General features: G+C 37.5%; 1 protein-coding gene across 2 annotated transcripts in view; it reads right to left on the bottom strand.

Moving 5' to 3' along the window:
* LOC136877254 (RNA-binding protein 25) overlaps positions 1–21,301 on the bottom strand; it is a 305,057-nt gene that overhangs the window by 12,541 nt on the left and 271,215 nt on the right. The window contains exons 16-17 of one of the 2 annotated variants that reach the window (XM_067151122.2): positions 18,821–18,966; positions 11,689–11,835 (exon numbers count right to left, since the gene is read on the bottom strand). In XM_067151122.2, coding sequence (XP_067007223.1) covers positions 11,689–11,835; positions 18,821–18,966 — 293 coding nt within the window. The remainder of the gene's footprint in view (positions 1–11,688; positions 11,836–18,820; positions 18,967–21,301) is intronic. The other variant, XM_067151123.2, reaches the window with a different exon arrangement.

Genomic DNA, 21,301 nt, shown 5'->3' with positions numbered 1-21,301 from the left:
AAATTTCGAGTTGAAATTACTCTGTAACATACTATTGTTTCAAAATGTAAAGGCAGTTTTGAATTAAAAGTCTGAATTTTGGTAATGGGGGCGACATTGTACTTCGAATTACGAATTATCCGTATTTCGAATTAAACAATTGAAATAACATGCAAAACTGTATCTCATGTTTCCGGGAACGAGAGCTTCTTCGAATTAGGCGGGATTTTGAATGAACCGATTTCGAATTATCGAGGTTCTACTGTAATTATATTTTCGCTTTCTTGTGTTCAAAAGTGCAGATTTTACCATCACAACCAAATGATTTAAATCTGTCATCACTGCAACCCAACTATTGCCAACCAAGCTGATCTTATGTGCCCAGCACGGTACATGCATTAAATGATCCCCTATGACCACACTTAATGTTTCATTATACCGGGTCATGTACGGGGCACTGTCGCTAACAAACACTTTAACTGCATCATATGGCTATAACTACACAGAGCTTCTAAAAAAACACGAGAATAGTCTGTAGCATTTTTTGCATCAAGATAGTTCACAGAAACAACGTGCAGCTCCCTCTTCGATCCGGCTGGGACTTGGAATATGATGATAAAAACACAACGGCCCTTTCTATCTGTAGTTTCATCACAGAGTATGTTGATGTTCTTCCCAGCTAGAGCCTCTGCTCTTCTTTGCTGGTGGTCAGATGCAACTTCTAGAAAGGACCGTACACCCCTTTGCAAGATTCTCATGCCCATATCCTTAATTTTTCCTGGTACAATACATACATATGAGGTAGAATTCGCAAAGGAACTAAAAATTATAAGGCATGTGGTGAAGACCTAGTCTTTGCAGAAATCTGGAAAAAAGGAGGGAAACCAGCAATCATAAATCTACATCAGCATCTAGTCAAAATGTGGATCACAGAGAAAATCCCAGAACATTGGACCTCAGGCGTAATACATCCATTATTCAAAAAAGGAGAGAACATTAACACAGACAATTACAGAGGAATAACCCTTTTGGGGTGCACTTACAAAATTTTCTCCTGCATAATTTACAACACATTCTGGAACCACAACTTTGAGAATACCAAGGAGGATTTTTCCCATACAGAAGTTGCCTAGACCAAATTCTCAGCCTGAAGCTAATAATGGAGTATTACAAATACACAAATAAAGAGCTGTTTATTTCATTCATAAATTTCAAAAAGGCTTATGAGACCCACTCTTTTAAAAACCTTTGGATCATATGGCCTTCATCCTAAATTAACAAAAATTATTGAACTTTAACCAACACAATTTCAAAGGTGAAGTTCAGGGGAGAAATATCAAATGCTTTTACAATAAATACAGGCCTCAGACAACGTGACGGATTATCCCCATTGCTTTTCAACGCGGCTCTCGATTAGGCCTACATCATGAAAATTTGGCAAAAAGAAAACCCACCTAAAGTCAGAATTGGAGCAAAACCCTCAATAAGGACAAACTGCCTAGGGTTTGCAGATGATTTAGCTCTCTTAGCCCTTGACATGGAAGAAGTCCGTGCTCAGATCACCAGTCTCCAGAAAATTGCATTAAAAACAGGATTACAAATATCCTTTGAAAAAAACTGAGATCATGCCAATGAAACCCCTTGACAACAAAGTCATCATAAATAATCACAAAATTAACACAGTCCTACAATTTAAATACCTTGAAGAAATCAATATGCACAACTTAAGTGAGAAAGCAACATGGATAAATAGAACCAACAAAATGAAAAAGCACAATTTCTAACCTGGTCAACTTCTAACAAAAAATGCTTGCCAATAGACACTAAGATCCAACACCACAAAACTAACTTTGCCTGAAGTCATTTACGCCTGCAAAACATTGTTCCAAATTAAAAATGAAAGAAGAACTCATCAGCTTCTCAAAACTGAAAGAAGAATTATCAGAACTTGTACAAATAAAAAGTACCAGCTTGAGAGTCTGGACAATCCTCCCCAATGAAACTGTCTATCGAGAGATTGACCCAGTTACCAGCACGATGAAGAAGAAAATATATTATTTCTTTCACATCTTATGATTGTCAGAAAACAGGATTTTATGACTAGTGGTGAGAAATCTGGGAAAGAAGACAGGCGGGCATTGGATCAAAAAAATTCAAGAGGATCTCAAAACAGTTGGACTTGAAATTACAAATGCAGAACAAGAATAAAATTATCACCCTTCTTAAGAATCACATATTTTCAACTGAAGGCCTGCAGAGAATTCAGACAAATTAAGAACACTCCAATCAGAACACATGAAGACATACTGAGCAGATAAGAAGAATCAAACAGTACAAAGAAAAAATGCACATGGAAGACTGGAGAGGTCCAATGTGGATGATGGTGATGATGATGATAACAGCATCTGAAAAGGCCTTAAGTATCCTGCTTGAATCAAAAGGGTTTGGAACAGAGCATATGACCTTCCCTTCTTTCACATTCATTCCTGAACATTTCCAGACTTCCGTCTGGGGTGAAACTAATAATTCTGGAGTCAATTTTCTCCATTTGTAAGACTTGCCTGGATTAAAATTTGTGGCAAAATATCACCAGGTGTGCAATTTCAGCTTGCATACATACAACAACTGGCTGAACCCAATTATGCAATAGGGGCACGAACATGAACACCAACGCATGATTTGAAAGTTTATTTGTCCCGTGTTAATGGAGTGTTCTCCTAAATTTACAAATCTATCAACGTTTAGTGAGCTGGTACTGTATTGGACCTCTTCCCTTAGTTTAACACATCAAACCGAGAACTCGTGTCTGACAGTTTTCACTCTCCACATCGCGGAAATACACTAGTTCTTAACAGCACTAACGACATGGGTGTTCAGCCCATAACGACACTTAAGACCTTCAGCTAGTTGTTTTTCTAGCAACAAATTCTTAGCATTAACTATTTTCACTTGATTACAGATAGTTATTAAATTAGTTCCTGCCTCTTTTGTTTCCTTTTTCTCTGCAAGTAAACTTACCGTGTTTTTAGTTGCCTGAATCTACTTCAATTCTTTCAGCACTTTCAGAACCATCGAAATTTAATTCACAGCGAGGCCCATGCAATTTGTTTCTTGATCTTTTCTTCATATTCAGAGGCTGTCTTTTGCAAGGTAATTTTAGTTTTTTTTCAGGTGTTTCACAAGATTGTAGCAAATTGGGGAAAATATGAGGGACGGTGCCAGTTTTCAGTTTCCATCTATCTCTAGGAATTTATACCTGTTTGCTTTGTAATGCAAATACTGAGTGACTTAACTATAAATTTGTTAGAAAAATGTGAATTGTGCATGTAACACGTATGAGAAAGATATTTGCCTTTTCTGGGAATCACCTTTTAGAACTTTGATAACTTTACTTGTTCTCTAGCTGGCTTGAAGAAGTGTTTATCTTTAGAAGTTCTGAAACCGGACTTTCAGCCTGGAATGAAGCAAGTAGGCATTGGTCATTAAAACTTGGCAGTGAAAATGTTAAAGCAATATGACTGAGGGATAAGTATGAACATTTATTTCAAGAAATGCTATTATTCCAAAGTCCCAGTACAGGTCCTATTAAATGCATGGTAAAGAAACCTGGATAGCACATTTATGTCATTCTTTAGTATGTTCGTGACTCCCACTATTTAGTGTTCCTGGCCATGTTGTGCGCACGACAACTGGCCTGGGTAAGGATTTGGTAGAAAACTTAATTTCGGGACCCTGGACTACGTAGTGTGTCGGCTTACAGCTACAGGGAACACCAGTTCCAAGCTAGCCTTCTCTGTGGTGGTTTGGATCGTGCAACAGTAGCTCAGGTGACATGATGGTGTTAAATTTTGCATTTGTAAGTGAACTGTGTAACAATGTATGTAAATTAGGCCTACTGTACTTATGCATACAGCAGAAGTGTTGGTCCTTAATATTATGTAGGCAAGTGAATTGTATAAAAACGTGTAAAGACGTATGTAAATTAGGCCCACTGTACTTACGCAGAGTGTTTTGCAGGACATTCCATTATAGAAATGATGAAACATTAAAGTTTATTGAGAAAGTAAATGCTAATCCACACATGAAACATGTAAATTGCTCAGACGTTGGACACTCCTACAATGACTTTAAACACAATAGGGAACATGCATGATCCGGGGTTTTAATTAAAAATATGCTGATCTGATTCAAAATTACATGCAGAATTCAAAAATGTGATCAGAATGTACAAATAATAACTCCAAACATGATAAAAATCTACGAAAATGTCACGTCACGCAAGTACGCGATCTCATTGGCCTGACGTCATCGTACAGGTTGACTGAATTAGCAGACGAAATAACACATAGTGTGCTGTGAGAAGCAGGGTACACTTCGCGTATTTCTACTTTACGTTAGTGTTTAGTATGGTTAAATTCGAGGTCTATACAATGGATAATAATCTGAGTGGTATATTTTAGACTTAAAATGAATCCTGCGCAGACAGTGAGGCAGAAAACTTATAAATGGTGTAGAGTTCCGATGTGCAATAGCACATCGCATACCATACCAAACAAATTGTTTATAAACGTTCCAAAGACGCTAAAACTAGGGAGAAATGGATTTTGGCGAGCTGGAGAAATGCTGGTGATATATCGGAAAAGTCTACAGTTTATTTTTTTGAAGATTTTAACGTAAGATGAATTTGTTTGAATTTTCAAATCACTTTTCCATGTCAGCTGTTCTAGTGGTAAAACTTTAAATTTTAATGTATGATGCTTTATTTAAATGCTTCAATTACATCTTGGAATATGAAAGTAATAAACAGTGCATTAAATAATGCTGATTATTAAAGTATTCTCCAAACCTAACCTATGTTTTGGGTGATCCATGTCAAGATAATAAATCAAAGGGGTTATGAACCATTTTGACAGCTCTAATTCTACCAATATACCTTGGCATGGGACAGTTATGTATGTCTTTATTGAAGAGCTTAATTGGTAAAGAAATTTAGGCTATATCTAAATACTCTATAACGTAACAAAGAATAGGCGTGCACATCATGAAAGGAAACAACGTGAATTTAACAAATGTATAACTCTACACAAAACCAATGCTTGTCTGTTGGGGTCTTATAAGTTAACAATGCTCAATTATAATAATTATCATAATATTAATGAAATAAATAACATAATTGCACACAGGTGAAAATAGGGAGGTAGGTGTTTAAAATATTATCCAACTTAGCCTAAGTTTTAGGTTATACAAGCCAAGTCAATAAACCGAAGGGTAAAAATACCGCGCGAGTTGGCCGTGCGGTTAGGAGCGCGCAGCTGTGAGCTCGCATCCGGGAGATAGTGGGTTTTGAACCCCACTGCCGGCAGCCCTGAAGATGGTTTTCCGTGGTTTCCCATTTTCACACCAGGCAAATGCTGAGGCTGTGCCTAAGGCCACGGCCGCTTTGTTCCCATTCCTAGGCCTTTCCTGTTCCATCGTCGCCATAAGACCTATATGTGACGGTGTGACGTAAAGAAAAAAAAGTTACAGCACCCAAAGACATTCCTGTATTGAGCGACTAAAATGTCACCAGTACACTTTTCTCGCCCGATATGCTCAGCTTGTTAAAAGCCAAATGTAATTAATGTTACTGGCTTCACGCCCCGCTAACTACTTCTACAATTTTCGGAGACGCCGATGTGCAGGAATTTAGTCCTGCAGGAGTTATTTTACGTGCCAGTAAATCTACCGATACGAGGCTGACGCATTTGAGCACCTTCAACTACCACCGGACTGAACCAGGATCGAACCTGCCAAGTTGGGGTCAGAAGGCCAGCACCTCAACAGTCTGAACCACTCAGCCCGACTTGTGAAAACTAGATGAAGTCATATTTATCTTTATCATGTTTAACTTTTTCCCTCCACAAAGATATTTAATTCTCTTTCATGGGCCCCGGAAGTGGGTAGGCCAGTTGTCCCAACCATAAATATATATTTTTTTGGGAATGATAGATTATAGCCCTATAGTACTATGATCTTTCTTTCCTTCTTTCTTTCTTTCCTTCTTTCTTTCTTAATCAGTTTATCCTTCAGGGTTGGTTTTCTCTCGGACTCAGCGAGGGATTTCACCTCTACCACTTCAAGGGCAGTGTCCTGGAACGTGAGACTTTGAGTACGGTGATGAAACTGGTGAGGAGGGCCATTACCTCGCCCAGGCGGCCTCACCTGTTATGCTCAACAGGGGCCTTGTTGGAGGATGGGAGGATCGGAAGGGAGAGGCAAGGAAGAGGGAAGGAAACGGCCGTGGCCTTAGGTGCCTGGAGGAGAAGTAGGAAAATACGAAAAGCTACCTCGAGGATGGCTGAGGTGGGATTCGAAACCCTTCTACTCAGTTGACCTCCCGAGGCTGAGTAGACCCCGTTCCAGCCCTCGTACTATTTGTTTTCAACTTTCATGGCAGAGCCGGGAATCGAGACCGGGCCTCCGGGAGTGGCACACATTTACCACTACACCACAGAAGCGGACTAGTACTATAATGCTACCTATATGTTTATGTTAGTGCTGAAATCCGATTTCTTACTTTACTAATGCTGAAAGCCCGAAAATGTAATGTTATTATTTAATAGGGGAATCAGTCTAGAAAGAAATGTTGAAAGTAATGTGATATCTATCCAGGTTCGTTGTTATCCTAATACTATGGGTTACGGTACATTGCACGTATATAAAAGACGCCACATACAAACTTGCTTGTTATCCGCGAATTTCTGCGGCCACAAAAGTCACTATTTTTCAAGAATGATAACATTTACACATGATAGATTGTCTGATTGTGCTGTTTTGAACCTTTCTTCTGTCATTTTGAAGTTATTCGCGATCATGAATAATAAACAATCGGCTTTTAGCAACGGCTGATGCACAACGGCTGGTAGAGCTCCATGCGGTACTGGATCGTGACGTCACAGCGCGCCGCTTACGTCAGAGGCCGTTTCACTCGCCTTGCGGAAAGGCACTATTAAATATTTTTTTAATGGTAGAAAACAAGGCAACATACCACAATGTAATACGTTCACGTACTATTTCATTGGTGTACTTTCCAAAAAAAATATTTTTGAAAATGATGCATGTTCCCAATTGTAAACAACCAAAAGAAATTGAATATTCTTGTCTGGCAGGAGGAAGCAGCCAAATGGAACGTGTTCGTAAAAGCCAGTTTCCAGATTTAGAAGATGTTCTAGTGAAATGGTTTAAACAAACTCAGACTTCAAATGTTCCTATTGATAGAACAGTGTTCGGGGCTGAGGCATCACATTTAGCTGCCAAAATAAGATTATGTAACATCAAGGAATCTAATGAAAGGCTTAAAAGGTTTTAAGAAAAGGAATAAACTTTCATACAAATCTGTATGTGGGGAGGCTGCCAGTACTGTACAGACTTTGAGAGGTAAGACACTGCCAGAAATCTGATGATATTGTTAATGGAGATGAAATGTAAGCGTTCAAGGGTAAGAAATGCCATGGAGGTAAACTCAGTAAAGAGAGACTAACAGTGCTTTTATGCTGCAACGAGAGTACAGACAAACTGACGCAGATCATAATAGGGAAGTGGAAGAAACCATGCAGTTTTAAGAATTTACAAACCTTTCCATGCCAGTACACGGCAAATACCAATCTTGGATGAAGTCATCAATTTTTTACAACTTCTTGCGATGACTTGATACCAGAATGGAAATGCAGCAGAGGAAAATTGCATTGTTTGTTGACTGATGTGCAGCACACCGAACTGATACATCATATTTGAGAAGTGTACATGTAGGGTTTCCTCCCGCAAACTGTACAAGGCGCCTCCAACTGCTGGACCAGGGCATCATTCAGTGCGTGAAGCAGAAAAAAGAAAGATGCTTGTGAAGAAGTTGGCTTTCTTGGAAACGACTTCATTTAAAATCTCAATTCTGGATGTCATGCATTTCTTAAAATGTTCTTGGGAATCTGTAAACGAAACCAGAATTTGAAACTGTTTCCACAAAGTGGACTTTGTTCATCCAACCACTGACGACATTTCAACGGAAATAATGGAAAGCACTGATCATATAGATGAAGAAAGTATCCAACTTTGCATGGATGAAGAAGAGGCGAATTTTGCCATTTATTGAATACGATGACAATGTTGCCACTTGTGAAGAGCATACTGTAGACAAAATTCATGAACAGCCAATGATTGATAAAGTAATGAGCAAGAACCACAGGACTCAAATATATCTGATAATGTATCAGGTAATTGCAATCACTGAAATCTATCAAATGTGAATGATCTAAAAATATGACTGCTTCCAGCATTTCAAAATGCCTCCCCTACGATGGTCTGTGTACCAGTTTTATCAGAAATAAACAGACTTTGATTGACAGCAAGTCAAAATTTTTTTTTTGTTATTTGTTTTACGACGCACACAGATAAGTATTATGGCGACGATGTGATAGGAAAGGCCTAGGAATAGGAAGGAAGCGGCCGTGGCCTTAATTAAGGTACAGCCCCAGCATTTGCCTGGTGTGAACATGGGAAACCACAGAAAACCATTTTCAGGGCTGCCGGCAGTGGGGTTCGAACCCACTATCTCCTGAATACTGGATACTGGCTGCACTTAAGTGACTGCAGCTATCGAGCTCGGTGTTAAAATTTAAGTAAAGATGATGGGTAAAATAAATGTTTTGAAATGCCCTGTAAAGAAATAATTGCATTCTCAGATTTTTTTTCAAGTGGAATAATCATATGTTAACATGTTTGTTCTTCTCTTAAAATATACTATGGAACAAGCGCTATGTAAAAATACCTAAATTATTACAGGCTTCATTCAAGAAGTATTTTAATAATCCAACAACTGTTAAAATATTCATGAATGAAGAGGTGTGATAGCATGAACTGGATTTATTGAAAGAGGCCCAAACAAAGGTATACCGTATTTACTCGTGTATTAGACCTCCCGCCCCCCTGGCTTTTCGAGATGAAGAAAATAAAAAAATAAATCTCGATATAAGATCCTCCAACGTAATTCGTCAGAGAAGATCAACGAATCCGCTTTGAAGTGGGTACAACTCTACACAATGAAAACGCGTCAAATCCATGCTGTACATCTATGTTTCGTAGTTAAATGTCCGCGTCCTTAGCGTAGGTCTACTGCAGCTCTGATGACGTCGCACAAATAGGTGAATAGGCCTAGCTTCGTGTCCGATCCGCACATTGCAAGCGTGTATCAGTCATGCTATATGTCTGTGTTTTGTAGTTAATAGAAGAGATAGAATGATAGGGCACATCTTAAGACACCCAGGACTTGTTCAGTTGGATTTTGAAGGAAGTGTAGGTGGTAAGAACGCTAGGGGTAGACCAAGGTATGAATATGACAAGCAGATTAGAGCAGATGTAGGATGCAATACTTACGTAGAAATGAAAAGGTTAGCACAGGATAGGGTGGCACGGAGGGCTGCATCAAACCAGTCTATGGACTGATGACTCAAACAACAACAATGTCCACCAGCGTACTGGTTAGCACAATTAGTTGCTGTTCTCGGGAGCCTGACTTCGATTCCCGGTACCGTATTGCCAGAGATTTACGAATGGCAGGAAGACTGATATGCGGTAAAAGTGGTACATGTAACTCCCCTCCACTGGGGGTGTGTCTAAAAAGCGCTGTACCACCTCGGGATCAGGAGAGGAGTTTACTTTAGTTGAGAAATATTCGCGGCTGTTGCTATTTTTATACACCAGGCGAGATCATTAACGAAGTGGTCATTTAATATCTCTTAACTCGGGCCAATATACATAGGTATTTGGAGAGAAGTAAGTTTAAAATATGATAAAAGCTATACAATTAAAACGACTGTTTACTCGCTAACGTTGTTTAATTTGCGCACGTTACATGTAAAAACCTTTGCATCACTTCGCACTCGTACCGACTTGGACAGCGAGCACGTTTTCCAGCTTAGGTCAAGGTCGCGAATAACCGTAAATTCGGAAGTTTTGATAATACCTTTTCTCTTTCCAATTGAATCGTGATTAGTGACGGATATAATTGAATATAATGCATTTGAAAACTTGAATATCGATACTTACATTAGAAACAATATTCTCGAGTTCAACATACCGTAGGCCTAATTTGCGTGGTACAAGATTTCCACAAACTGACTATGAACAGTATACCGGTGACCAAATTACAATGGAAGATTTAAAGAAAAAGGGATTTTGCCATCATGTTGGGCGCTTTTGTATCCAATGTGCTTCAGTTTATTAGATTAGAGAATTAAAAACTACTTGTGGTCGATTGTTTTGCTTGATGTTTTTAGGTTTTTCGAACAGTTTGACCGATTAAAGTTGCTGAACTGAAAGAAGTTTTCAGACGAAACCGATGAAGTTTCTTCTTCTTCTTGCTAGGGGCTTTACGTCGCACCGACACAGATAGGTCTTATGGCGACAATGGGATAGGAAAGGCCTAGGAGTTGGAAGGAAGCGGCCGTGGCCTTAATTAGGGTACAGCCCCAGCATTTGCCTGGTGTGAAAATGGGAAACCACGGAAAACCATCTTCAGGGCTGCCGATAGTGGGATTCGAACCTACTATCTCCCGGATGCAAGCTCACAGCCGCGCGCCTCTACGCGCATGGCCAACTCGCCCGGTGATGAAGTTTCCCCGGTAAAACTGAATGTAAAGTCTCGAGACTTTTAAGCTGCGTACCGGTAATTAATAATACCAATATAAATGGTCCGTTATTGGACATGGGAATCAACATCTATATCACCGGTAATTAATGTCGTGGTCGAACTCACCTGCCTCTCACTTGGAGGACCCAGGTTCGATTCCTGGCCAGGTCAGGCATTTTTACTTGGATATGAGGGCCGGTTCCAGGTACACTCATTCTACGATTACCTTTAATTGAGGCACTATTTAATGGTGAGATGGCGACCCCGGTCTAGAGAGCCAGGAATAACGGCCGAGAGGATTCGTCACAGTGACCATGTGTATCCTCGTAATCTTCAGGCGTTTGGATCGAGCAGCGGTCGCTTGGTAGGCGGAAAGCCCATTGGGGCTGTAGTTCGGTTTGGTTTAGGGGGTGTTTGTAAGATTTTAAGTATACATATTTCTTTTTTGTGATGTTAAGGTAAATTGTTTATGTTTCATTAATTCCCGGACTTTCCGTTTTCCCGTGTTGTACGTTTTTTCCGGTGGTCCCTCCAAAAACGGAGAATCGAGGTTCCACCGTATATGATAACACGATACCCTCATCCCTTTTTTCTATGGGGTCCAGTATGAAGCGAGACGAATCTTCGTAGCGCGCTTTTTTTTTTTTTTTTTTTTTTTACGGCCATATGCCCTTCCTGACGTCAACCTCACCAGAGGAATTACAGAGATGTAACAAATGACGTGCTATGAGTAACTAAAATGGATGTTTAGAAATACTGACTGCTGACGAAAATAGCAAATATAACTTAAATACATTCTAAGCTTGTTAAATAATAGTAAAGAATGTTTACACATACAATTTATAGCTTTTTATAGCCTAGAAGTCATGTGTTCGCTGCACAAAATTTTGAGATTATCGCATATTGGATCCCCCTTTACTATATTTGGCTGTAAAAGTGGGTAAAAAAGGGGTCTAATACACAAGTAAATACGGTAGTTTACATTTACTGTGGAACCTACTCAGCTTCAAATGGATGACCTGTGGTTACATTTCTTGTATGCTGCTTACCATTTGCACATCATCCAAAATGCCTTGTGGTGCACTGCCAGCAAGAACCTTGGAACAGATGAAATCAACTAGGGTAGGTTCCGGTTCACCAATGTACTCTATAATCTTTTTGTTTATCCAGGGACGTATCCTCCTTTCCATAAGTTGCTAAAACACAGGAACATAATTAATTCATGAAATCAATCTCCATGTGAAATTTTTTTTTTGTTTGTTACAATTCTGTTATATAGTACATAAGAATGTTTAGACTATGGGCTATGGAGAATGACATGATTAATGCCAATACTGCTAGTCGAGGGAATTAAAGATATAAAAACTCTGAACATAACATATGCAGTATTATGAGCAATGCTATGAATGTTAACAGTGCCATTAAATCGGTAATTATGAGATATCTCACTGCACACCACATTACAGTATAACAGTTCCAAATATCGTTCATCAGTGTTCTCCCCAGAAATTTTTGTCAGCCGGGTGGCAAGAATGAATAGCCGGTTGAGAAATGAAAAAATATGAATATGAAAAAATGTTAATTTACTCCCTTCAGGGCATTAACAACTATTTTAGCGCCATTATCACGAACAAGACATAACAGAGTGTTTTGAACTTCTAGTGTTCTACTGTTCCTTTATAATCACGTAACAGCGGGCTTAGGCCTGAAGTGCCATACGGGTTTGCAACATCATGCGGAATAGAGGGCTTGGATGCGATACCACGCTAATCCAGAGACTGCTTGCACACAACCCTACGGGATAGTCAAGATAAATATGTAAACTCCGATGTAATTGATGCAATTATGCTGACAATAATGATTTTTCATTTAAACAAACAGTTTTACAGTAATTACGTTTTAATTTGGAGCACCCAATGACTCATATGTATTAATATTATGTAACTAACACACATCTAGGTTATGTTGAGACGGGCGGTCTGTAAAAGCAGCAGGCAAACACTGCACATGGAAGAGCCAGGAACGAAGGAGATGCAGCAAGATAGTCAACAGTACTCGTAATCAACAACATGAAGCATCAAGTGTTAAGATAATGGGAAATCTGATAATAATGGAAGTAAGGTTTTGAATAATACATTTGGAAACAGGTATACAATTTACAATCGAGTGCGAATATTTTATAAACAGTGCAAACAGTATGGTATTAATTGAACACATCTCTACACCAGTCCAAAATATGAAGTGTACAACTAGGAGCCCTGACTTTTCACGAGATGTTTATTAGCGAAATCTGCTAAAATTGAACTGGCTGACAAATTTCTGGCACAAAATAATTATTACAAGTGATAAATCTCATACTTGGTTCCTTACTGAAATAAATTTTTTTGATAAAGTTCTTCAGAATTTATTTGCGGAACAGGTAGAATTTGAACAGAAAGGCACAAAATAATGCAAAATTATTTTATGCAAAATAAGACTGCTTTGAAAGGCTATGTAAGAACAAAATTGACAAAATTGGTTTATTCAAGTTTTGAAAGCTGGGCTACTTTGTAATACCACCATTGCAAATTTCTATAGAACACTTTCCCGCCTTGTCAATACTTCACATATTTTATTATACTTAATTACTGTAGATGTTTCAAGAGCTAACTACTCTCTTCTTCAGCGGTGCCAAAAATCTTTGGACTTGGTACATTGGTACATATATACTTATCAGCAGAACTATTATTTACAAATCTTGAAATTGTTAAAATATTTCATTGTGTTTCAACTTTTACTTACTATGTCATTTATTACAGACTTTAAAATATACATTTTCAAATCATAACTGAATAAAATTATTAAATTAGTCACTATATGCTAAAATTTAAATCTGCTCTGCTTTTGGAACTTACGTCCTTATTTACATCTAAAAAAGAAATAAAATGTTTCTTTGTGTCTAAATTTAATTTACTTTGTCATTTAATAAAATACTTGAAATAGAATAATTTTTGATTTGTAAGTAAATAAATAACACCTATTAAGTTAGTCACTATGTTGAACTTAAAATATTTTCTGCTCTCTTCTTGAAAATTTCTCCTTTCCTTAGGTCTGCTACATTTCTGAAACACTCACATAAATCGGAATTTCGTCCTCTTAATCCCGTCCGACCATGCTAGCCATTTTAACCGTCCAATTCGGTACTTCAGTTTCAAGTCAATTTATCCACAAATTCAAATTACATAACATTGGTCTGACCAAACAATATGTCCTCACTTTTGAACAAGTTTGGTGTGATTTTACAAATAAAAAATCTTATACTGTCCTCCTTTTTACTACAAAAATCTATCTGCGAGGCATGTTTTTAAGTAAGGGCCGTTTTGTTATAGACACTAGTAGTTCCCACGCGTGCGTGTCGCAACAAGCGCATGCGTCGTGTACTGGCATGCCTTGGGAACAACGGTGCTCAGTTGCAGCTCTGTTCCTAACCTGTATGGTTCTGTTCTGGGCTTGAGAAATGTTCAAGATTATCGACTCGCCCGCCCCGTGCGAGGTTCGGTCAGCGTTACAGTTTTTGTTGGCAAGGAACCCGTCTGCTACAGACATTCACTAACAGATTTGCTAAGTGTACGGTGCTAATGCTATGAGTGAAGGCAAAGTGTGCAAGTGGGTACGAGACGTCAAAGATGGCTGTGACAACGTCCATGATGAGGCCTGCTTTGGTCGCCCATCTCTGATCACAGACGATTTGGTGGCTTCAGTTGAAGCGAAGATTCGTGAGGACAGACGCTTCACAATAACAGCTCTCTCAAACGCTTTTCCTGATGTGTCTAGGTCAGTGCTTTACAAAAGTGTTTCTGAAAACCTAAACATTAGGAAACTGTGCTCCCGTTGGGTTCCTAAACTCCTAATGAAGGACCACAAAAACAAAAGATTTGAGTGTTCGATGACGTTTCTGACTCATTATGCCCGAGAAGGTGACGATATGTTTAGTCAGATCGCAACGGGAGAAAAAAACATTGGTTTCGCATATCACCCCTGAATCGAAGCAACAGAGAATGGAATGTAGACACATACATTCGCCTGTAAAGGTGAAGGCCAAACAGACTCTGTCCCAGCGCAAGATCAAGATCTCTTGGTTATCGGAGATAATTTTGAGATTATTGTTGTTTAATATTGTAATTTTACGAGACATATACAAAAAGATTTTATTTGCCACTGTTCAACATAACTTTGCTACATCTACAACAGTTCATTTTTTCACCATTTATATGTATATCATTCCATCACATCCCCAGTCCATTCTTTCATCTCTCATTCTCACCGCATAACTCTGTTTTAGGACTATGGTATATACTTATGTATCTTGGCTAGGCTGATGATGGTCCTTATAGAACCGAAACTAGTACCTTGTAATAGCACATTGTAATGTTTTTGTAAACATCACATGATTGTCAAGTATTGAGAAGGTGGATTAAAAAATTTTGTATTTATTTTATGTGTAATCTTAACTCAATACGGAACCAACTATGAAGTTTATAACCTTGAATGATGACACTAACCAAGCAAAACCAAAAGCCTTTCAATACCTAGGCATTAAACTAAAAAGAGCCAAGATATGTAAAGATATTGATTTCCTTAAGCAGTGCATCCGGTTTGATTTAACGCCAAATTTTCTAAGAAACAACAAAAAGAAACACCGTATTACGTCACAAACTATCAAAACTCAAAATAAGACTAATAAAATTTGGTTGAGAGACGAAATTAGATTTTTGTATAGGAAAAAATCATTCCTTAATTACAAACTATACGAGTCTCACCTTGCAGCAACAAAACTACTCTCTAATGCGCATTGGACACTTTTCTTCCAACTAGTTGAAGACAAATTATTTAAAGACTTAGCCAGGAAACAACATAATTTGGAGAATAAATTGGAAAAATTTAAGAGATCAAAATTGTACAGCAATCAAATCAGACACTTTAGCAGACCAGTGGATGATTGTAATCAGTTCCATCGACCTGTAATCAATTTATCCAAAACACCCCTAAGTGAAAACAAAGAAATAATTTTAAATGAAGTCAAATAAATATTAAAATTTAATTATTCCACCTATTCAATACATAAATAGAGATTTTAATTAAGAAATTAAATCTTGAATAAAATTATAGGGACATGTTTTTCCCTTTAATTAAGGGCATCTTCAGCCCTAATCTCAATATGAAAGGTAATTAATCAGGTACCTGATTGTATTAAAATTATATATGAAAGTGAGGATGATGTTGGAAATGTGCTTCAAAAGGTGAGCAAATGGTTAACAATAGTTATGATATTCTTAAAATGAAGCCTTAACCTTCTTAGTGCCAGGCCCGGTTGCTCACAGTATGCCAAGAGTGCCAGACAGATTTAGAGAATTTTGCAGGTTCTCACTCTCTGGACTATATAGTTCACAAATATTATAACTATGTCTTGAAATTTTTATTAAATGTTAACAAGATGACATTCTTACTGCTGAACTAAATTATAGCACTAAAATGCTCTTGGGTATTTTGAAAAAAAGTATTTTCCAAACAATTTCAAAATACCAAAAATTAAAAAACAGAAAATTTAACTCAACGGTAAATATTGATGACTTCTTTGAAATGCCCTATTTTAGATTAATAAACATGTAAAGTTTTACATTTTTATCTTCAATAGTATAAGAGTTATGTACAATGGTATCATAATATACAATTGGCATGTTCAACAATGGGATTGAACCTGGCACATGGGTTGTAGTCACGGTGACCAGATGGTGATACATTATCATTTTTCACAAGATGAAAGAATCTCAAGATCAATTGGAACTGTTTCTTGAGAACATATTTCCAGACCACGGATTATAACGGGAGTTTTTGACCCAATAAGAAAATATGCTCGGCCTTGTAGTTATACCCATTTCCAAGAGAACAGCAATGAAAGCCTTCATTTCAGTCAATGTAACCAGGCGCCACTGCTGTGCTCTGGCATATGAGAAATCATGTCGTCACCATATCTGCTTATTTCTGTAGTTCTAAGATTCAACAATTGAGCCGTGAAAAATAAAATAAATATACGCTATAGGTTTGCGTCTGACGAATGGACGTCTTGGGCTAGGAGTGTCATAATAATCAGGTGAGGGTTGGTATTTCGCATCTTGACCAAATTGAATTTCAGTGAAAACAGGAAATTGTTGCCGTTGGATATTGTTACAGCCGTCATCATCACCAGTACTGTCACTCAGACGGTCATTACCACTTCCAATGTTTACATTTGGACAATGAGCACGTGGTTGAGTGTTTACAAAAAACTTGCCGTTATCAGTCCCAACAACACTTTCACTTTACCCTTCCTCACTTCTTGGAGGAATGAATTCCTCATCAGAGTCTTCATCATCCTCTTCTTCACTAAAAAGTATGAAGATATACAGCTAGTTCGTCATCGTTAACAAAATAACTTCTCCCGCTAGTCGCCATTTTACTCACGCGGCATGGAGATCATACGTCGTAGATGAACACGGACTTTAGAAATTCAATGCATGATAGCGAATTAATTTACGCACTATCTAGCGGCGTAGTTAAAATCTAATGACAATTATCTATGGACTCGACACATAAGATGTTGCAATCTGACGGCCCAAGTTGTACTAACTCGACGATATATCGTGGTTGGCACTTTACGCGTATATACGAAACGATATATCGTTGTCTGGCTCTCTACGGGTTAATAAAGTCTTTAAAAAAAAAAGTTGTATATTTATACACTTTCTTGAAATGTCCTTGTTTAAAAATTGGTATAAAATTGTATACTGGTAATTTTATAAGAACGTAAATTGTTACGTTAAACCTTGTAAAGTGGCACCCTATGGAGGTTGAGGGTGTTAGAATAATGATAAAAGAAAAAATGTAGTTGATAATTCCAAATGCAGTATTAAAACATATTAAAGCTAGTAAAGAGACGTTACTGTTGCTCACTTCAAGGGAAGTTTATAATAAAATTGTTACGTTGGAACAAGTAAAGCGGGGCCTTGTGATGGTTGAGGGTGTTAGATAAAATTATCGGGTTTTGATCAGTTCAAGCGTCAGGATGATGATGAAGAATGTAGTTAATAACTCTGAGTGGAGTTCAAAAACAATTTTAAAAAATTAGTAAAGAGACGTTTCTGCTGCTTAGAACAAGTGGGGTTTATAATAATATAAAAATGGTTAGACTGTTGTAACTCTCGTGCGAAGAGATAAAACTGTAGTCTTCTAAAAGCACGAGTGAAGAAGAGTGCTTGATGGTAAGCAGCTGTGTTAAATATTAGCTGGAAGGAGCGATTGTAGTCTCTTGTATATGGTCGAAAGGGAAATTAGGTATGAAGTCTGTAACAATAGGAGAATTACGTGTTAAAGAATGAATTTGAATGAAAGGAGAGTCCAAAGAGAAATCGAAGTGTGTAAAAAAGCTTACCTCTTTATTAATGTTGAAATTGGTTAACGTAAAGATGAGTTGGACTATTTGTTACAAAAACTCCCACATAAATTACAAAATTTAAAAATCTTGATACTTTAAATTGCACTTTTCCTTCTACTTGTCATGCTAATACTAAGAAAACCTGGTTCGAGCAGGAAAAGCGTTAGGGATGCTCTGAAAATGTTGCAGAGTTAAGCTTGAAAGTAATTAAATATTTATTTCTAAAAGGGAGAGAAAAAAAACTTGACTCAGCAAAGTTTTTAAGCTCTATATGTTGAGTGTATGCAGTGAAGCCAAAAGGTCAGGTTTCAGTTCCAACATTTCTAAACCCTAGAAAGCACCACTGGAAATTAGAGAATGATTGCCTACTTAATAGATTTTGACAAGGACATTGTACATTGTATATAGGACAGTGCATGAGTTCTATGACGGAGGTGGATTAAGAACTTAAAAAAAAAAAAAACCCAGTCTTGAAAACTAATTTCATCTAATGGTTTACAATAAAGTAAAAAACCACACCCAGGCGACTGGAGTGGGACAATGATGATGATGAATAAAGTGAAGTTCAGGCTTCTGACATGAAGGGAAACAATTGGTGCACATTCCTAATGAAGGTGACAATGTAGCTGCTCTGCTCACGTGACCAGAAGAACTTCAAAACTTCTACTGTTGATGTTCCTATTATCCTCCTTAAAGCTAAGCATAAAAAGCATAAATATGGCATCTCTTACATTATCTACAGCAGCCCAGTCCAGTTGGAAGGCAAACAGTGCGGTTTTATCCGTTGGAATTTTATCAATCAGAGTCTTAATGTGTTTCCGTTTTTCCTCTTGAGACTTTGTTACTTCTTCCTTCTTCTTTTTGTCTTCTCCATAGTCTGAAAATAACAACAACATATTTAACATCATACAGTAGCCAAGCAACTAAACTCCAAAATAGCACAAACAAGGAGATTGGGCACAACCTCTAACAAAAGCTACATATTGCACTGTACTAGGCCTACATCCCAAAAATGATTACTCTTAACTAAATTTTGCCTCCTTTACTTCTGTACTCTTAGCATATGCCCCCCCAAATCACATTAGAAACTTGTTCACACAAACACACACTACTGATCAAAGAATGAGAATGAGCTTCGGAAAAATTTGATCTGCTATAGAGATGGGTCGATACTAGTTTTTGTTGATACTCGATACCATGTTTTAGTCTTGTTACCCAATACTCTGATGCTTTCATTCTTGAAATGTCTAAATACAATATTATTTATTAAACAGTGATTTTTATGTCAGCTGTAAATTAAATTTTAGAGTAAAACCTTGTGAAGATGTTCCTGTACGGGATAAGGAACGAAAACTGTTAAACGGGGAAATTGTACTACTGAATATCCAATTAAAAACTATCCAGCAAGGATATGGAACCATTTTACACATTCATGCATTTTACGTTGTGTAAGTCCAGTGAAAACTGAATTTACTGTTTCTGGAGACAAGCATTAGAAGATGTGAAAATTTTTCCCACCTTACGCCTATATAAATGTATTAACAGAGTCTTAGAAGAAGTGGAAAACACGAGAGAACAAATATGAAATCCTTTTGCATTGAGGCTCATGAAAGTAACAATGTATTATTGCAGTTCACTTACGCTCTCCAACAAATGTGTAATATTTTTCACACTGAGGCTCATAAAAGTACAAATGTATTATTGCAGTTCACTTCCGCTCTCCAACAAATTTGTAACATTGAAATGTTACCTGAAGTCTTCAAACATTGTTTTCTGGTCACATTCTCCTACCATGAATTACTCAGAAGTTACACTCGCCCATGAGCAAGAAAACTGATTTGGCTGCCATCGTGAACACAACACCACTTTGGCAATACTCTGTATCAGTTCGTATCGACTCGCTCCTTGTGATATCAAAAATTGTGTGCCAGCTATAAAATTACCAGTTTCTGTTTTTGCAGGAATGGTATACCACTTGGCACAAATTTTTAATGGAAGATATGGATGATAGACTTACTTGATTAATGTAGTACTACAGCTCTGTACAAACAAAACAAACGAGTTTCTAAAGATGCTAATACTGCTGCACTATAGGCTTATTTTAATTTCAGTCAGAACACACAGATTTAAATCACCTGATCACACAAATATTTACTGGCAATACCTTAATAAATGTAAACAATAAACACAGTACAGTGTGTTCATGATAATTATGTACAGAACACACAGCATATATCACTATTCATTCTGGAAACTTCCTTTCATATACTAGTTTTCTTTTTTCCAGTACTGTTTTCCTTATAGGCACTTTCAATGTTGTCACTCACTGTTACTATAGTGTCCAGCGTCGAAGGTGCAAGTTTTAACATTCGTGGTAACTACGCGCTTAAGATGTGGATGTTTATCCCCTTCCTGAAGGGTTTAAATAGTGCCTTCATTCGTGAGAGGTTCCACAAAATTTTTCTTAACAATAACTAGGCTATCACCAGACAAATATGTACAATGATACTGAACTTCTCATGACTATGTTCCTAGTCTGTAAGTAGGCCATCACACGATAACTATTCACTTCACTGTACTGTACAACTAAACACAAAATACATTTCTAAATTTTGACTAGAATGTGAAATACAAGCACAAACAGGCTACTGGGTTATTCAGTATCCTCATCGCAAAACCAGTCAAGCAAAACTGAACTTTCCTGAAGCTAACGGCTTGCTCCCCTAAAGTAGAATTTACTCTGTGAAGTTCGAGAATTTAAGGCCATTTCCTGTTCAACTCACAACTTTCCCAGACCAACCTCCTACGGCAAGGGCACTTATCAGTATTTGAAATCACATTCCATAAACAAGGGACAAAAAAGAACATTTTGAAGTCTGGGAAAAAATTTCACTGTACTAAGCAGTAATAGCAAAAAATCGTAATGTGATAAGTGACGTATTTTTATATTGATTTAATACAGTGGAAATCTGGATCTAGAATTTACGACATGCTAAATGAGAAAACGTCGATGACGAACGCACTAACACAAGGTTTCACTGTACTTTGGAATGTAGTTCTAGTTAGTAGTAAGCTATGCCATCTTTCCACAAATCAAATATTAAAGCAGTATTTGACACTATTTAAAACACACAAAAATCAAATGCAAACAAACTTAACAGTACTATTTTTGTTAAAAAATACAAGCTTTCTCACTCTGTCAGAGTTGAGCC

Source organism: Anabrus simplex, chromosome 7 (genome assembly GCF_040414725.1).
Source record: "Anabrus simplex isolate iqAnaSimp1 chromosome 7, ASM4041472v1, whole genome shotgun sequence".
In the NCBI taxonomy this organism is placed as follows: domain Eukaryota; kingdom Metazoa; phylum Arthropoda; class Insecta; order Orthoptera; family Tettigoniidae; genus Anabrus; species Anabrus simplex.
This window is presented reverse-complemented; position numbering and strand designations above follow the sequence as displayed.